At 34.0% G+C, this 20,616-nt stretch overlaps 1 protein-coding gene across 1 annotated transcript in view; it reads right to left on the bottom strand.

The window, feature by feature from the left end:
• LOC132758049 (Fanconi anemia group D2 protein-like) overlaps positions 1-20,616 on the bottom strand; it is a gene marked incomplete at its 5' end in the record, with an annotated part of 47,306 nt that overhangs the window by 6,879 nt on the left and 19,811 nt on the right. The window contains 14 exon segments of the mRNA XM_060749565.1: positions 1,153-1,246; positions 6,638-6,760; positions 7,910-8,009; positions 8,222-8,349; positions 12,090-12,203; positions 12,430-12,548; positions 13,861-13,989; positions 14,406-14,522; positions 15,053-15,134; positions 15,786-15,880; positions 16,501-16,588; positions 17,495-17,612; positions 18,805-18,913; positions 19,812-19,927. Of these exon segments, the coding sequence (XP_060605548.1) occupies positions 1,153-1,246; positions 6,638-6,760; positions 7,910-8,009; positions 8,222-8,349; positions 12,090-12,203; positions 12,430-12,548; positions 13,861-13,989; positions 14,406-14,522; positions 15,053-15,134; positions 15,786-15,880; positions 16,501-16,588; positions 17,495-17,612; positions 18,805-18,913; positions 19,812-19,927 (1,532 nt within the window).

Below are 20,616 nucleotides of genomic sequence, written 5' to 3'. Positions count from 1 at the left end.
CACAGCAGTGAGGGGCAAGTGGTTTGAAGTCAAGAACCGTAACTACTCTGCCACAGGTATCCCCACTATGATGTATATACAGTCCGACCACGGTTATTCGACCACCCTTTATTCGAATACCCGGCATTATCCGAAGTAGATTGGCGGTCCCGTTTTTATCTCTATATAAAACAATATAAATACGAGCGTATTATTCGAAATGCATTATCCTAATACCTCCTATTTTTCGAAGTAAAATTTCGGTCCCGATTATACAATTATGAAAGAATTTCACACCTATTATTCGAAGCTAGCCTAATTATTATTCGAAGCCAGACTAATTGGCGCAGATTCACTTGCTGACGGTCGACTTGTGAAAAATATCAACAGTCATGCGTGTGTTTAGACAATCATGATAATAACTATTTGCGTGTTTTTTTAATCAATTTAATTACCGAAAATGAAAAGCTATGCACCGTGTCCGATTTTTATTGCTTGAGGATGACAGTAATAATTTTCATACATACCGTATATGTGAATTTGTCAAAACATCCAAAACATTTTTATTTCATTAATTGTTACGCTACATAAGAGCCTTTATCCTAATCGAAAATACCAGAGTTTAGCTGTAAATACCGTAGTGACAACACGGCCATTATCAAGGCTTTGCGCGAAACGATACATAATGTAGAATAAAATGCAAGTATTTATGTCTTCAATGCCAATACAATAATTTTTACGCATCTTTTCTTTAATATTTATTTTTCTCAATTGATTGCAGGAAGTAAGTGTTGTAAACGGTAGTTTTGCTATGATTGGTCAAAGTGGAGTAGTTTTCGTCTATCACAATATTCCGATTTCGATTATTCGAACCCATCGATTATTCGAAGTAAATATTCAGTCCCTGGCACTTCGAATAAACGGGGTTGGACTGTACTTTAATTAGACATTCATGTGAGCAGTGAGTAAAAACCCAAAAAGAACCACATAAAAATATTTCAAAATTAAGAAATCAAAATTTCACTAAAATAGTATTGCCTAAATTACTGTTACTATAGGATCTCCATGTATATAGGTAAATTTTTTTTAAAACACGTATTTTTTCTATTTTTACCACAAAAGTTTTAATGTACAGGTCATCTGTTTCAAGTGAAATGATATAAAGTGTCTTACATCAATCAGATCTGATTGTTTGACTGGTGGTATACCTTTCACAGCTTCTATAAGTTCACTGTACAAAACACGATAATACACTGTGTACGAGGATCTGAAATAACAAACAAATATACTTTTATAACATATTCAGTTTTTTATTTGTTTGGGTCGTCAGACCAAACAAATAATGGTAGCGAAATTTCAGAGTCTAATGCTGTTAATTGCAAATGCCGAAAGTAGTCTACTTTTTTGAAGCAGTTACTTCCCTTTATATGTACACTAACGCCGAAAAAATCAGGGGAGATCACTGCGTAAAGATGGTCAAAGACCGTCGCATTAATTTTAATAATAATTCCCGAATGGTCGAAGATTTCTAATATTGTTTTATTGTATTTTCTGATCGAAAATAAGTAAATACAAAGCGGACATTTAATCTCTGACACAGAAGTTTACGACAAACCTAACAACAAGTAGTTCTCAAAACAGCTTAAAACTAGCGATTTAAAAGAAAGAAATATTTTTATTTTGTTACAAGTATCCAACAAATTACAACTCATTCAAAGTTTAAAAATAGCGTTGGCTTATAGAATTGTCAATAAATGCAAAATCACAAATTACGCGGATGAATATGATTTTATCAATGAAAATACTATTTTTAGCGATGTCGATTACCGAATACTACACAAACTGAGTAGTGGAGTATATAGATTCTACATGTCGGTCTGTTTGGGCGAGAAGATTTTCGCTTAATTATTTACTTTGACAATTTTAAACAACAGGTTTATCCTGAACAAAATACCTCAAAATTAATAAGGATTACAAACCCGAAATGCAATAGAAGTTCTAAATTTAGAATTACTTGATCATTACTTGTTGATGTTATTCAGACATTGTTTGTATAACTTCTTCGTGGTGCAGGGGTAACGCGCTCGCTTTGTGAGTGAGAGGTCTGGAGTTCGAATCCCAGTCAAGGAAACTTTTTTTTTTTAATTATTTTTTAAGTGTCTTTGTTAAGGAAGTAGCCATGATATGCAAGGATAAAGTGTGGCTGTCGTAAAAAATGAACATAAAATGATTTTTTATGCATCTCTAGTTATGCAGACTTCCGTATGTATCAAACTCTGGTGCCTTGCAAAATGAATTATAATACATAACAAGAGGGCCATGATGGCCCTGAGGTCGCTCACCTGTATATAGGCCCCCCCACCCCCGGGCCAATTTTTACCCAAGGGCTTTTATTTGTTTATTTGAACAGACTTGGTAGACACCCATAAGAAGATGTTTCATGCTAAACATCTAATTTCTAGCTCATTGGGTTTTTTAAAAGAAGATTTTTAAAGTTTTTACTATACACATATAGTTAAAAACAATGACACCCCTGGGGCAGCGCCAGTTTTGACCCCGGGCTTTTATTTGAACAAACTTTGTAGATATTTACTTAAAGATGTTTCATGCTTAATATCTAAACTCTAGCTATTTGGGTTTTTTCAAAGAAGATTTTTTTAGTTTTTGCTATACACATATAAGGAAAATCAATGACCCCCCCCCCACCCGGGCGGGGCCAGTTTTGACCCCAGGGCTTTTATTTGAACATACTTGGTAGACACCCATTAGAACATGTTTCATGCTAAATATCTTAGCTCTAGCTCTTTGAGTTCTTTAAAAGAAGATTTTTTAAGTTTTTACTATATGCATGTAGGGAAAATCAATGACCCCCTGGGGTGGGGCCAATTTTGACCCAAGGGCTTTTATTTGAACAAACTTGGTAGACACTTATTAGAAGATGTTTCATGCTAAATATCTTAGCTCTAGCTCTTTGGGTTCTTTAAAAGAAGATTTTTTAAGTTTTTACTATATGCATATAGGGAAAATCTATGACCCCCTGGGGCGGGGTCAATTTTGACCCCAGGGCTTTTATTTGAACAAACTTGGTAGACATTCACTAGAAGATGTTTCATGCCAAATATCTAAGCTCTAGCTCTTATGGTTCTTTAAAAGAAGATTTTTTAAGTTTTTACTATATGCATATAGGGAAAATCAATGACCCCCCGGGGTGGGCCAATTTTGACCACAGGGCTTTTATTTGAACAAACTTGGTAGACACTCACTAGAAGATGTTTCATGCTTAATATCTTAGCTCTAGCTCTTTGGGTTCTTTAAAAGAAGATTTTTTAAGTTTTTACTATATGCATATAGGGAAAATCAATGACCCCCGGGGCGGGGCCAATTTTGACCCCAGGGCTTTTATTTGAACAAACTTGGTAGACACTCACTAGAAGATGTTTCATGCCAAATATCTTAGCTCTAGCTCTTTGGGTTCTTTAAAAGAAGATTTTTTAAGTTTTTACTATATGCATATAGGGAAAATCAATGACCCCCTGGGGCGGGGCCAATTTTGACCCCAGGGCTTTTATTTGAACAAACTTGGTAGACACTCACTAGAAGCTGTTTCATGCCAAATATCTAAGCTCTAGCTCTTGGGGTTGTTTAAAAGAAGATATTTAAAGATTTTTCTTTCGGTTGCCATGGCAACCAGAGTTCTGCATGGAATTAAATTCTTTGAACAATTTTTAAAGGTGACCACCAAAGGAACATTCCTGTGAAGTTTGGATGAAATTGGCTCAGTGGTTTATGAGGAGATGTCATTTAAAGCAAAAGTTTACGGACGGACGCCGGATGGACGACGGACGGACGCCGGACGAAAAGCGATCACAAAAGCTCACCCTGTCACTTTGTGACAGGTGAGCTAAAAATAAACTTATACAGGAAAATACATACAGACATACAGTACGATTTAGATTGCAAAGATCAGAAAATACCACAGAACTTGCAGCCCTTTGATTCTTTATAAATATACATGCTTATAGTAAGCTCCAGGATTATTTACATCTGTGTTAAACAACAGTTAAAGTCGTTACAAGCCCTAATTTAGAATAATATGGTTTTCTTTAGGCCGTTCACATATAAATTCACCGTGGCTGAAGGGTTTTCGCGCTCGCTTAGGAAGCGAGAGGTCTGGAGTTCAAATCCCAGTAAAGGCAAGTCATTTTTTTTTTCAAATTGTTTAAGTCAAATAAACATTGGATTGAATATCAGTGTTGCAATTAGTCTTATAGCCAATTTACTACAATGAAAACGCTGGAAAGCATTGGTGGCACTATACATATAATCTCACAACCTGTACCTTTCTTACATTCTGAGATCCAAACGAATTCAGCGCCTTCTGTGCTTTGATTTATTACCTGACTGACATATTTTGATGAAAATAGACATTGCTTTTATAATGTTATTGCATCATGGACTTATCCAGTTTTGAGTTTGAAAATGATCAATTCATTTGTAATTATATGTAAGTGTAAATCTATCAAAAATCTTTTAGATAAAGTGTTATTGCATTAAATTCTTGCAACAACAATACCTTGTATATGCAACCAGTAGCATCAAGCTAAACCATAAAACATTGCTCTACATTGTTAGCTTCTTATTTGTAATATGTTGGTATTTAATAATTCCTTCACTGAAAATGGACTCTTCCAGATTTAAAATAGGAAAAGTCCATATTAGAAATTTAGTAGGGTAAGGTAAAAATAAGAAACGTTTACACAACTCGCATGTTTCACCAAGGTCATACAAAGCCAAGGCACAACAATCAATAAGAAATTGGAGAAACTAGAACTGCCACTATCATGGCGTGAATACCCCCGCATACCACTTTGTCAGAATCAACAGTGGCCATTTAGAGCTCAAGGACAACCTCCCTGCCAAATCTGAGGTTACTAAGCCAGTGCATTGCTAAGTTATGTATTCTACATGCTTCAAATGTGAAAATGTCAATACATTGCGGACAGGACATTCTTTAGCAATTGAGAAGAAAACTTTTTTTTTGTCAAGGTCCCTGTGACCTTGACCTTTGACCCAGTGACTTCAAAATCAATAGGGGTCACCTTATAGTCATGATCAACATCCATACCAAATATGAAGACTGTGGGTCAAAGGAATCTTAAGTTAATGGGTGGACAAACTTTTTGAAGTCAAAGTACCTATGACCTTGACCTTTGATCCAGTGACCTCAAAATCATAAGGGGTCATCTACTAATCATGATCAACATCCATGCCAAATATGAAGACTGTGGGTTAAAGGAATCTAAAGTTATTGGGCAGACAAACTTTTTGAAGTCAAAGTCCCTGTGACCTTGACCTTTGACCTGGTGACCTCAAAATCAATAGGGGTCATCTACTAATCATGACTAACCTCCATGCCAAATATGAAGACTATGGGTCAAAGGAATCTTAAGTTATTGGGCGGACAAGCTTTTTGAAGTCAAGGCCCCTGTGACCTTGACCTTTGACCTGGTGACCTCAAAATCAATAGGGGTCATCTACTAATCATGACTAACCTCCATGCCAAATATGACGACTGTAGGTCAAAGGAATCTTAAGTTATTGGGCGGACAAGCTTTTTGAAGTCAAGGCCCCTGTGACCTTGACCTTTTACCTGGTGACCTCAAAATCAATAGGGGTCATCTACTAATCATGACTAACCTCCATGCCAAATATGAAGACTGTAGGTCAAAGGAATCTTAAGTTATTGGGCGGACAAGCTTTTTGAAGTCAAGGCCCCTGTGACCTTGACCTTTGACCTAGTGACCTCAAAATCAATAGGGGTCATCTACTAATCATTACTAACCTCCATGCCAAATATGAAGACTGTAGGTCAAAGGAATCTTAAGTTATTGGGCGGACAAGCTTTTTGAAGTCAAGGCCCCTGTGACCTTGACCTTTGACCTAGTGACCTCAAAATCAATAGGGGTAAACTACTAATCATGACTAACCTCCATGCCAAATATGAAGACTAAGGGTCAAAGGAATCTTAAGTTATTGGGCGGACAAGAAAAAACCGACGGACAGCCGGACGGCCGGACAAGCTGATTCCAGTATACCCCCCTTACAACTTTGTTGAGCGGGGGTATAAAAAAAAACTCGCATGTATTTAATTCGCATACAGTGTATTTGTTTACTGCCACTTTCAAACTTTACTGGTGCAGGAAAACCTCACATGCCCCTCCATGCATTAATTCCAGCACAAGTGAGCACTTACGTAGAACCACAAGTCTTTTGTAAGCGAGCTGGAAAGCAGCCTAACATGTAAGTACCCAAATTTCTCTAGCAGGATTAAACCCACAGCAGTAAAAGGCAAGTTGCATGTAGTCAGCCACCATAACCACTTAGCCACTGAGGTCCATTTGCTACCAGTAAGTAATAAACCAATGTATAAATGAGCCATGTCACGACAAAACCAACATAGTGTGTTTGTGCAGTCTGATCAGGATCCATGCTGTTCCCTATCAGTTTCTCTACTTGTTATAGAGTTGGTAAGTGAGCATGGATCCTGATCAGACTGTGCTGATGCAAAGGCTGGTCTGGATCTATTCTGGTCGCAAACGCACTATGTTGGTTTTGCTGTGACGCGGCTCAAATAAGGTAAGAAGAGTTATTGTCAAACCTGTTCATAGTTGGATATGTTGCTGAGCAGCCATTTTTATCAGTTTCCAACAGTTCTGGTATAGCTTTAGATGCTATAACTTCAACAGCTTTCAGAGGATCTTCAGAATGTACAACATATGACCTGAATAATATAATGATCTGACAGTACATGTTAATCTTAAAAACTGAGTAGCCATTGATATCTAGATAACAATTATATCTAAAAACAATTTTAAATTTTCAGGCAATATAAAACAGAACATGACTATTCACCCGCTTCAGTGATAATCGGACTACCCCGCTAGTTTCTGATTTTCACACTATCGTTAAACTTCGGCGATATCCGTGAATTATTGCCTACATTGCCGACATGGATTTTCATCGGAGAAATGTGTGTGTGGAAAATGTGTTTTGTACGTTTTAGAATAAATAACTATTGCTTCTTATATAAGTAAAAAATGTTTAGTCTTTTTTTTGTTGATGTACCTCCGGGAATCAATATGGCAGTATTTTGGCTACTTTTACCCAGGATGCATCAAATATCGCAAAATCTTGCGACATGGTAACTTGCGGGAACACAATTCCGCTGATACTGATTTTAACTGTGTGACATCACAGTCTCTTCTCCATCTTATATTTAGCTCCATGGTATATTTCAAATATTTCAATCATGGAAATTACTCTAGTATTTAAAATAAAGCTTTCTTTTATAGGTAAAGGTACCTCTCTAACTCATTCCACTTCAAAGCACAATGTATTAATATGAGTTTGCAAAATTATTTGGTATTCTTTTACAGGACTGACATATTGGAATACTTTTATGAATTTAACATCTTGGCTTACTTTTATAGGTTTGGCAGACTGGCTTATTCTTATGGATTTGACAAAAATGTATTGACTTACTTTTGTTGCTTTAAAATATTGGCTTACTATTACGGGTACAGCATACTGGCTTACTTTATTTATTTTGGCATACTGACTGGTGTCCTTTTGACATATTGGCTTGATATGATGGGAATGACATATTAGCTTTTTTTATGAGATCGATATATTGACTTATTTCTATGAGTATGAAATATTGGTTTAATTTCATGGGGTTAACATATTGTATTTCTATAATGGGTATAACACATTGTCTAACATTTGTGGGTAAGGTATATTGGCTTAAATTTTAGTTATGGCAAATTGGCTCAATTAAAAAAAATGGTTTATATTTGCTAGGTTTATAGATTTTGTAAATTTAATGTTGTTATCTATGAAAGTCCTAGAGTAATAATATTAACAGACTTACTTTATAATAATCTGTAGGTGCTCATTAAATTTGCTGCCCTTTTCTCTCTGTCCATCATGACCTATCCATTCTCTCTTGAGAAATTCTTCAGATATTGGTACTAAAATAATTCACAAAATATTCATTAATGTCAATTTTAAAGAAAATTTCCTCCTTGATGTCTTATTTATCAAAATTTAACATTCTTGGCAGTTAAACTTTATTATTTTCATATGAAAATCCCTTATATAAGCAACAGTATGTTCCAAATTTAAAGCAGAGCAAGATTTGATTACTTTAAGCAGTGAAAGAGTTAAATTTACAAATATTTACCAAGTTTCCTTGTAAGTTGCCTGTCTTCTGATTTCTCACAAAGGGAGGTAAGAACTTTGAGCAATGTTACTGCAGTACCAATATCAGGTACTGTGTTCGCAAAGTTAGATATATACTTTACTGCTGTCCTTAAAAAGAAAGAGAGCAAAATAACACAATTAGGCTGAATTTACTAACACTACTGTGATATTATGTTTATTTATGATCTAAATACAATGTAACCTCTGCACAGCAACCCTCTCAGAGAAATAACCTGTTTACAATGGTAATATCTTGTTTTTCCCAAAGTAATAATGCACAGTAAATTTTATGTCTCTTGAGCAACACCTCCCACTCAACAATAACAAAATTCTATGTCTCCAAAAGAGTGTTGTTCTGAAGAGGTTGCACTGGGTTTTTTTTTGAATTTTTATACTGAAATCCCTTAAAGGAACCCTTACAATTGTTTTTTTTTAGCCTGTTTCATAAATCAACTTGTGCACTTAAAATTGAAAAGTATACAATAGGTAATAAGGCCAACATTTTTTTATTAAATGTTTTACGGGACATTTTTTAAAAAAATTGGGTCGGGGGGATAAATAAAAATAAAAATAAAATTCAATTTTTTTATCAGTCGACCACAAAATAAAAATAAAATGATAAAAGAGGTTAAAAAAATTTATTTTCAAACATTTTTTTTAACACTCCAAAAACAGATTTTTTGTTCATAAAATCAATGATTTTATACTTTTGAAGTATTTTTGACATAATTTTAAACAAAATAATTGAAAAAAAAATGTTTTAAGTCACTTTGCTTTTGTTTTAGTAGCTATTTAATGCTGATCTAGTTTCTATTAGTTTTGTCTTTTCACATTTAGGGCAAACATGCCACACAACTCCAAATTCATTGTTTAGTCCCTTCATTTCAAGAGTATCCAAACAAGGTTGTATTGCCACTCTCAAGCTTTACTGACACAAGCTTGCAACCAGGTAGAACCACCAACCTATTATTAGCGTACTGATTTCACGGGAATCCAAATTAACTTCCTGACAAGATTCTAATCCACAACACCACACAGGGAGTGTGATTCATTCACATAGGTACAAACATAATAATGTACAATGTCAGTTTCACAAGGTAATTTGAATCAACAACTTCAAATTATCTTTAAGAGAGTAAGTTCTGTATGTGCAAAAAATTGCAATTTCTGAAAATTATTCGTATTTCGAATAATTAGTAAAATGAATGCAATTGAGAGTAAATAGAAAATCAAATGGCATACATTGTTACATAATCAGAGTTTTCTGCTGAGAATTTATTATAGGCAATTTTTACAGAAATGTCAAAGAGGACTTATGCTCATAATCTTACATTGAAAAAAGACCAATTTTCTCAATATTGATCTAGTAAAAAACTTCTAAAAATACTAGGGCTGGGTATTGATCAGAAATTTCCGATACGATACGTATTGCGATACAGACCAACAATACACAATACGTATTGACGATACAGTACAATGATGCTTCATTGTTAGGATGTACTTATTAAAAGTACTATTTACATTTCATAGATGCCCTGGTGAAATATTATTGAATCTTTCTTATATCTGTTTTAGATTTTGACTTTGTTAATGATGATATATAATACAGAGCAGGTGCATAGGTACCTTAATTAGTACATTTAAGATAATATTTTGAAAATGACATGATGGCCCCTTTTTTAGAGAAAACAATTATTTTGAAAAAAAAAAAGCTTTGTAGAGAAATAATTCAATGCAAAAATATAATTATGTAAATACTAGGAAAAGTTAACGCAGAAAATAATTAAAACATCACTATTTATTATGACAGGAGCGTAGTACTGTCTACAAGTCAACTGTTCTAAATTATAAGATCTTTATAATAAAATCAAATTTTTGTAGAATTTGAAATATATACGCTGAGAAAGTATTGGAACATTGAACATTTTCTAACAAATCATGTTTTTTCTATCTTAAACGGTAGAATTACAATAAAAATATAAATATCATGATATGATGTTGTGGTGTCGTAATCCGTAACGTACCGGGAAACCGTGTTTAGCTACGTCTTCGCGCAGTCACATTTATTTAGTTAGCAAACTACATCTTGGAAAATCAATAAATTTGTAGGATTTATGTGTTTACAATATGTGTTTCATTAAATTACAAGTAAATGTTTGGTCTAATACAAACTACTGCCGACCTGAAAGTATTTTTACCAGTGTTAGACATAGGAGATTGAATGGCCGGATAAATTTTGTCACGGATTTATCCGTCATTTTGTGTATTGACACATTCGTTGTTCCACCTGAACTAATCAATGCAGCCTTTCAAATATTGCTGAGGGCCTTCTTAACATTTACTTTAGAGAAAATTCCACACTTTTGATTTTCGTGCGGACAATTTAAAGACGATAGTTTTAATGTAAAGCCATCATGTTTATAAGTTACAGCTTTTTTTTTTAAGGTTGTCTTCCTTTATATCGGTATAGCTAAAACCCGATAACCGTACCGTATTGAAAAACGGAAAATCGATAAATACCCATTTACCGGTATATTGATCCAGCCCTAAAAAATACTTACTACTACCTGTCATGATACTAATATTGACTTAATAAATGTTAAAAATGACTGTGTTCAATTATAAACAAGCCTTGTCTACAAGACAACAACAAAAATATGTCCATCAAACAAATTTCAGGAATTTATTATTTTCGTATTTTTGTTTTCAAAGATTCATAATAAAAAGTTTTCACTATCAATTTACTTACAATAAATCTTCAATGTAAGTAGATCTCATTTGTAACTAATTTTTCTCAATCTGTCTAAGTAAATTTAACTTATATTTGTTTATAAAATCTATACACGAGTCTAAATTTTAATGTGTGGAAGTATTCTCATGGTCTTCTCGTGGTAAATCGAGTAATATTTCATTTTGGCACCAAAGTCAATCAACGGCTTTGAGACCGTGCCCATTTAATTTTTTACAACTGTTCTGAGAGTGAAGGTAATTCAAATCAACTTATGCAATGGATGTTAATTACCAGTCGTGCTTTTTAACAGCTTTACAGGCTATCATGTTTGATTAAATGCTCTAATATCTATTACTCAAATTGCCATAGTTGTATTGAACTTCCGTGACCCGGTGTCGCGTGATATTCACACGGGTAAATTTATTACAAGCTTGTAAAGTTATTGCCCTTCCCTTTTGTTACGCCTTTTGTAACATTCTTGTAAACATCAAAGGGCCTAACTTTTGTCAGTTGTTTTAAGCAAGTTCCGAGGTTCTACCGTTAAGTATCGTTATCAACTTAAGTGAAAAACGTGTACCATACCGAGTAACTTTTAATTTTGACAGAAGTGGGTAAGAGAGGTCGGCGGACAAAATGAAAATAAAATTTCTTAAATGAACTTTTATTTTTATTTGATTTTCTCTAAAAATACGGTCGGCGGTCCCGTAAAACATTTTATAAAAAAATGTTGGCCTAATTATGAAAATATAATCAGTATGAAATTGTAAATCAACTATTTTGTAAACACTTTTCATCTTGGGGTAAATTTGCATAATAAAATTAAATATCCCTTGGAAATGGAGTGAGCAAATGACCTGTAATTGTGTATACAAATTATTGGTCCAGATCCATGTCTTATTAGAGAGTCTTGAAAAAATAGCTGTGGTCTTTTATGTTATAAATCCTCAGTGTAGTCCCTTCAAGCTACCAAGAGACTGCTACAAAGAAAATTCATTAAACAAATCAGCAGAGAGTCTTAATATCTCTAATTACTTATATAATTTATCACACAGCATATAAATACATTCTTGACAATATTGCATATTTAATATAGCAAAAACTGTATATAAATACATACTTGACAAGATCTTTTAGAGACATCTGTGAGTGACCTGCTGTTTTAATTCTCTGAACAAGTACACCAAGACCTTCCTTCAGTAAGTCACGATTCTCTACCATCTGAAATCCATTCCTGAAAATGAGGCTAGCATATAATAAATCTATAACAACAAATTTAGCAGGGTTAGGGTGAACTCTAAATGTGTCTATAGGTAACAATGATGCCCCAACTTTCCTCTGTTGTGTCAGTCTATTGATGGACAGCAGGACAGACAATGGCAAATCTATGCCTTCCAAAAAAGACCCCAAGTAGTGGGGACAAAATAAAAGAACTTTATACATAAAAACTTTATACATACCATGAAAAAATAGAGAGTAAAGCTTGTAATAACTGTTGGAAACACATGGCTGACATCTGTGCCTGAGGACTGTGACTCCCTGGACCATCCATCATTCCATCATTGTCTGCCAGTAATGTCTAAATAGCAAACTTAACTTTTAAAACGTTCCTTATAACATCAGTAAAGAGAGCAAAGCATCGGTAAAGAGAGCAAAGCATCAGTAAAGAGAGCAAAGCATCAGTAAAGAGAGCAAACCATCGGTAAAGAGAGCAAAGCATCAGTAAAGAGAGCAAAGCATCAGTAAAGAGAGCAAACCATCGGTAAAGAGAGCAAAGCATCAGTAAAGAGAGCAAACCATCAGTAAAGAGAGCAAACCATCAGTAAAGAGAGCAAAGCATCTGTAGAAAGCAAAGCATCTGTAAAGAGCAAAGCATCAGTAAAGAGAGCAAAGCATCGGTAAAGAGAACAAAGCATCGGTAAAGAGAGCAAAGCATTTGTAGAAAGCAAAGCATCCGTAAAGAGAGCAAAGCATTGGTAAAGAGCAAAGTATCGGTAAAGAGAGCAAAGCATCAGTAAAGAGAGCAAAGCATCAGTAAAGACAGCAAAGCGTCAGTAAAGAGAGCAAAGCGTCAGTTAAGAGAGCAAAGACGAGCTGTTTTTGAACATCCAGGCAGTCTGATAAGTCTCTATAATGCTGACTGCTTATTTTGGATTTTTTGTAATACAATTTTTTTTTTCAAAACCTCTCTTTAGTAGCAATGGAAAGTTCCTTATTCCTACAGTTCAGACATTGTCTGCCAATTGTATTGCTTTACCACTTTGCCTCTTCAACATCAAAGAAGCACACCTCCATATTCATGTTAATTTTCGTGAAAATTTTGGAGAGAATTTAATAGTAAAATATTTCGAGGTGAACAAATAAAGCAATTTACATATTGCAATCGGAACTTACACTCCAAGAAAATAACCAAAACAAGTGGTCAACATATGCAAACACAGACCTTACTGCGTTAGTAACACAGTAGAAATATGGCGATAAAATAATGCAAAATCAGTCTTAAACCACACATAACATGTAAAATATAACTTGGATCTTGAGTGTTTTTACCTTTCTTAAAATTATAGAACACTTTTCTCAATTTTTAATTTCTTGAAATATTTTGGCTCATCTGGAGGCCTGCAGCTTTAAAACTTTTTTCTGTTATTATGTCATTTTTAATTCTTTAATCCTTACCATATTAAATATCTTAGACAAAATTTTCCATTTTATAATCTAGACTATACTATTCATCAATTGTAGAGACAATTTCAAAATATGTACTGACTGAATAATGAACAGTGCAGACCATGATCAGGTGACGTTGTTGTGTGGCCTGATAATGGTCTGCCCTGGTCGCATGGTCACAAGCAGGCTACAGATAATAATCTATTTTAGGACAAGTGTATTACCTGAAAGAAACCACTAGCTCCTTCAAGATGATTGCAAAGGGCAGGTAACAACTTGACTACTTTTGTTGCAACTTCTAGGGGAGTTAACTGATCCAAGTTAGAGAATCCAACCTTCTTCTCAGCTTTGACCTGAATTAAAATCATAAATTATCTCTTTATCAACTTGCAAAAAAGGAAATGCAATTGACTTGAACACAAAATCACAAAATAATCTGTTCTTTAATATTTCTTTTTTATTTTTTAAAACATGTTTTCATATACTCTGTACAGGCCACTTGGGTCAAATACAACATATGTATTAAATCTTTGAACATAATAATCAGCAAATCAGGCTGCCCTTAGATAAGTATACAACCATGCCAGTCTCCAACTTCATAAAGTTTGACTGAATTTTTTTTAGCTGTTAGCCACATATTTCAAGTAGTTTGAACTAAAATCTTTTTAAACTATCTCAATAAGCAGTTAATCATTCAAAGATCAAGTAAAGTAAACTATTGCACAAATTCAGCAAGCTGATATAAGGCATTCTTAACCTAAATTTTTACCTTGAAAAAAGTCTTCCTTTTTGAAGCTGATGCTAGGAGTGAATGTTCCAGTTTTCTGCAGAGATCTTCCACCAGAAAGTTGACCTGGGCCATCTCTAGAGATAACTCATTTACACCCTGTGTACATATAATAATTAACAAAATAGTTTTTATAATATTTGAAAGTAATTAAACTTCCTGATAGACATAACTTTGAAGACTAATTTTTCTTTATATCACCTGTAAAAAAGAGTTGCCATTGCAATCTATTAAAAAAAAAAAAAGTAAGTTTATAAAGAATTTTTCTAACTCAAATCTCAGATATTTGATTGGTCAACAATTACTGTCAGTATGACAGTATGCTCGACTATTCTCAGTGCTTGATAGCAAAACAAGAGCCTTGATAATATTGAATTTTCTATGTTCAAAAATGAAACATAATTCTGTCAAAATCCATGCTAGAGTAATATCTAACTCCATGTTATAATTCTGTCAAAATCCATACATGTAAGAGTTATGGGCCTTGGACAGTGACCCCCTACTAGGCTCTCAAATAAGTGTGAATTTTAAAAACAAGGTATCATAAAACATTAGTAGTGTGAAACAATTACATGTAATAAGCCAGCCACTTACATGTAACAAAAGCCATAACAATACAGGGGACCTACCTTTGTATTCATATCTGAGTCGAGCATGGCTTGCTTAATAGATCCAGTGTTTAATATTGTGAACACAGATATATCCAACTCCCTGAAAACAGAAATATAATCATACTGTTTATGGGCAGGACCATTAGATGGATTGGCTATGATAGAAAAGTAAAATATTCATATTATTGACAAGTAAGTCATTTGCATATATATAAATGTGGTGTTGGTAGTTTTTCACTCTGAATCACAGCAGTAAGCCACATTTATCAGAGCAAAGTTCAACCACTGCATTGTTCCTGGGCAGGCTGTCAAGTTGTTTACCAGTATTAGTTGCCTTCACTTTCGCAAGGAACTAATAACTTCTGTACATACCATAGCAGAGGACGGTGTAAATGACCATAGAATAGATTTCATGATCAATGACAACGAAAGTGGCCTGCCGATTCAGTCTAATGCTCTACATATTGAGCCGGACGGCTGTATATAATAATATCTCTTATCATAATCAATTACAAGACTAGATACAGTCACTAACAGAAGGCCAAGAATAAGGGTAGTTTATGATCCACTACAAAAAAATGTACCTATTTAAACCTACTAAATTATTAACATTTGGCTTTGAAAAGAATCTTTTACCTGTATTATACAAGTACAATTGACTGTATTCTCAATGTTTCAGAATAGGTTCATAAAATGTTACCTACGGAAAGATTTGTAAGATGCTTTCAGAATAAGTTTATAAAATGATTACCTGAAGAACGGTTTGTAAGATGCTAGACAGACAGATGGTTTGCTATCTTTTCCGCCTCCACCATCAGCTGCCTGAGTTGCTGCCTGTGTGTTGTTCTACAACAAAAATAACATTGTATCTATTACAATGGCTTTTGTCTTGGCATCAAAAAATCAAAGAAGTAAAAAACCCCCACAGAACTTTTATTAACCGTTTCTCTAAAGTTACTAGCATAGCTGTCATAACATATGAATCTTACGATGTCTGTGGGTAACGACTGGAATATCTAGCTTGTATTTGGTTTATACAGAATTTATTTTAGAATGATTGTGAAGAAAGCTTTAAGCTTATAGACACACTTTCAAATTCGTTCCTGGAACCAACCAGTACTGAGCAATAAGTGTAAAGTTTCTTGCTCAAGGAAACAACGGCTTGCCCCTGACGGGGTTTGAACCCATGCGGCTAGCACTCATTAGATTACTAGTCTGACGTGTTAACCACTTGGCCATGCCGCTTGTATTTGAAGTTAACTGTTAATGACAGTAACACTGCTCTGCCATTATTCCACTAAACAGTTTCCCAGCTAGATATTCCCATCTATGATGACAGCCAGTTTTTAATTCTTTTCTTGCATATTATATATCAAACATATTTCAGAAAGAGATTACGTTACCTATTAATTCTTTTACCAGAATGACTTAACTAATATCTATCTCTACTATAATGTTTAAGTTACCATTGTTGTATTATTTAACTGTGAACTATCTCTACTATTGTCATCACTATCTGAAGATGGCTTGTCGGTTTTCTTACCCACAGTTTTCCTACAATCATTTTGGACAAAGATTACTCATTAAATATCATACATGTGTGAATAATGAAAATATTGCATAAGCATGATATTCTCATGTGTTTGTTTGTTTTAATTGGGTTTTACGTCACACCGACACATTATAGGTCATATGGCAACGTTCCAGCTTTACTGGTGGAGGAAGACCTCAGGTGCCCTTCTGTGCATTATTTCAAGCACGAACGGGAACCTGAATAGAACCACCGACGTTCCGTAAGCTAGCTGGATAGCTTCCTCACATGAAAGAATCCAAAGTCCCTGTAGGGATTCGAACCCACAGCTGTGAGGGGCAAGTGGTTTGAAGTCAACAACCTTTACCACTCGGCGACAGACGGCCCTTCTCATTTGTTGTATAGCTACAGTTGTGAAAATTTACATTATGATATCCAGCGTTCATAAATATTCAATGTCAAAACTCAAGCAGTTTTAAGCTTGTTATTCTATTTTTAAGCACAAGTTTTTACCATAAACTTCATTTCATTTTATCCTATGATACAAGAGAAAGAACATCAAAACACTCAGCATTTGATTTATACTTTGGGGCTACATCCCTTGTACAATTCAGATAGCCTTGTGTTTCAATGCTTTTTCTTTCACTCAATACACAGTGATAATATTCAATATTTAGAAAAACATAATATGAGAAGGACAAATTTTGTTGAAAATGACTGCAGTTTTTAATATTTATGCAATCTGACAAGACCTATGAATGTTTCATACTAAATTTTACCATTTAGATTATGAACTTTTTTTCAAAAAAGTACGGAAACGTTAGTTTTAAAACCAAAACAGGACGTACATAACAACAAGTCAGCCATGTAGATGTAAATTATTATAGCTATACAAATAAACATTAACATAAGGAAAATGTTGAGTTTACCTTCCTTTCTTGGCTTTTTTCTTTGTTTCACCTTTTCCACTTGTTCCGGTACTGACAGCTGGTGTAACTGCCTCATCCAAGTCAAAATTAGCCAGTGGTGGCTTAAAGTTGGGAGTTTCTGTACCAGGAAAGGAAAGAAAATCTATTGTCTTAAGCATTTATGTACACATTAACTAATTCAAAGTAATTTGTATAGATAAGATAAACTTAATGTTTGTATAATAAAATATTTTTTTAATATATTTCACTATGTACTGATTACGAAAAAGTGCTCTGGGCCTTACTTGTGACAATTTAGATTTATTGCTGCAACAGTACAACTTTCATTTTTGCTGAAAAAGTTTCTCTCTTACCAAGTGGTTGAGGTCTCTAACATGAAGGACGGAATGCCTGTAGAATTTCCAGCTGTATTGCAATATTGCCATTTTGTTAACTAAGGTAAATGATTTGTTAACACCAGGTTCAGACATGATAAAATGGTTCCAGTTAATTGCAGCAACAAATTTTGGTGAACATACAACCAGAATGAACTCTTATCAAGCCTTTTGAGAACTTACCAAACGAAGCCAGGTATATAGGTCACAACATAAACAATTTTATTCTTAATTGTAGGTTAAACAATCAAGATTGTGGTGCTTATAACTTCTCCATCTTCTTTGATGGTGAAAATTATTATAAGTGTTATGTGTTATATCATGTATTTGTATATGAATAAGAAATCCTAATTGCGAATATGTATCTTTAAATTCTGCACCGTGTCCAATGTTGTGACTGTTTATAATTTAAGATGACTGATGCGGAATAAAATGCAAGTCTTTATGTCTTCAGTACCAATAAAATTTTGTATTTACGCATCTTTCGTTGTTTATTTATTTTTCTCCACTGATTAATAGAAACAAGTGTGTTGTTAATGATACTTTTGTTGAATACTTGTCGTCTGTCACTTTATTCAGATTTCAATTACTTAAACCCATTGATTATTCGAAGTAAATTTTCAGTCCCCAGCAATCTGGATAATCTAGGTTAACCAATTTCTCTGCAAGTGACCCACTACTTATCCCTCATTATTTCTAGAAATAGCAGAGAGAAGACAAATGACCATTTAACTCAATGCCCTAGATAAAATGGCATGGAGAAATTAAACCTCACTTGTGGATCAAACAATCAACCTCTGGTATCACTAATCCAACACTCCCAATTAAGCAAAGCCGGTGGACATAAGCTGTCTCATAAGATTCCTGCTACAACACCCTTCATGTAAACTATAATATACTAGTATAAAGACCGACATCAAATAAATGCATAGTTACCTGGTAAACAAGACAGTATAATCTTCTGTAACTCGGTTATATTGTGGAGCCTCGTGATCACCTTTCCTTTAATCTCAGCATCAGACTGGTTCGAAAAACCATTTACCATCTATAAAAGAATGTAACCGTTCAGATTATTATACTTTACATAAGTTATTCATAGCAGCTTAACCTGACGTTAGTGGGTAACAACTGTTTATGTCACATTGTAACATCACTTTAAGGCCCACTGATATTAGCCAACAGCCATTACAAGTTTTAGTTGAGTTGACATGCCTTCTGAAATACAGCTTTGTTCCTTATAATGAAATACAAATGCCATCCCACCCCAGATAATAGAACAAAATGTTCACCCTTGACAAGATAATGTCACGCAGAAGCCAATGTCATATTTAATGTTATAATTGCAAGGTCTTGGTCATGCAGCAGCCAATTTTAACATGTCTGAATTTTAAGGCTTTTGTCAAGCAGAAGTCAATGCCATACTTCAATATGTCATAATGATTATTTCTTGTTAATGCAGAAGTCAATGCCATATTTCAATATGTCATAATGATAATTTCTTGTTAATGCAGAAGTCAATGCCATATTTCAATATGTCATAATGATAATTTCTTGTTAATGCAGAAGTCAATGCCATATTTCAATATGTCATAATGATAATTTCTTGTTAATGCAGAAGTCAATGCCATATTTCAATATGTCATAATGATAATTTCTTGTTAATGCAGAAGTCAATGCCATATTTCAATATGTCAAAATTTAAGGTCTTTGACATGCAGAAACCAATGTCATATTTCAATATGTCAAACTAAACTCATGATAAGAAGTTTGTTGTTTCAAAGTAATGCTAAGATTAAACCTATTTAGAGAAACAGACAGACAGACAAACAAGCCACACACAACAAGCCTTCATAATTTTTGGGGCCCAGAAAAAGGGGTCAAACATTGAAATTATTAAAAATATATAAAAACATGTTATCAAATCAATGAAATATAAATCTCACCTCTACAAACCAGTTAATACAATAAAACAGTGAAGACACAATAATTTCCTTCTCTCTCGTAGACAATGGCTCAAACTTCTCGTATACATCTTCCTTTGCCAAATATACTGGACAACCTACAATATCAACAATATCTATTTGGTTTTCCTATCGCAAATATCATATAATGAAATACTGAGAAAAAAAACACAAGACCTCTCAGTAGAACAGTGCTTGACTATAAACAACTTGGCCTGTACTTGAAGTTTTTTTCTCTTAATACATGACATAGTTATGAGTCATAGAAATTTGAACTATAATTATAATATCAAAGACATGTGTGAACTTTCTAATGGTTACCATCTGTAGTTACTGATTATGCAGTCAAAATATAAACAAGGATGTTTTTTTTTTGTATATAAAGGGTCATGATTCAGTTAAATCCATGTATAGTTATGGGTCTTGGATACTGCTCTCAATAATAATCAAAAAGTCTTGCATCAATTTTAAATTGAATACCTTCAATAGTTTGAAGATTCATCTTGCACTGCAAATTTTTAAGAAATGTTTTTTTTTCAAGTTCACAGGCCATAGTTGTCAGACGGGGTTTAAACCCATGCCGATAGTAAATCTGATGTGTTAACCACTCGGCCATGCTGCCACTTCAGTAGCTTGAAGATTGATTGCAAAACTTTAAGTCAGGCTTAGTTCAAGTTCACAGGTCATAATTCTCAGAATCACTCTATCTCAACTGTTAATGGATAGGGTGACTTTCGGGTCTAAGAGGGACCTTAAATTTTTCAAGAAAAATTTCCCTTTAGCTAAG

This window comes from Ruditapes philippinarum, unplaced genomic scaffold, assembly GCF_026571515.1.
Source record: "Ruditapes philippinarum isolate M1 unplaced genomic scaffold, ASM2657151v2 ctg2309_1_1_1_1, whole genome shotgun sequence".
Lineage (NCBI taxonomy): Eukaryota > Metazoa > Mollusca > Bivalvia > Venerida > Veneridae > Ruditapes > Ruditapes philippinarum.
The sequence above is the reverse complement of the archived record's forward strand: the minus strand, read 5'-3'. Positions and strand labels throughout refer to the sequence as shown.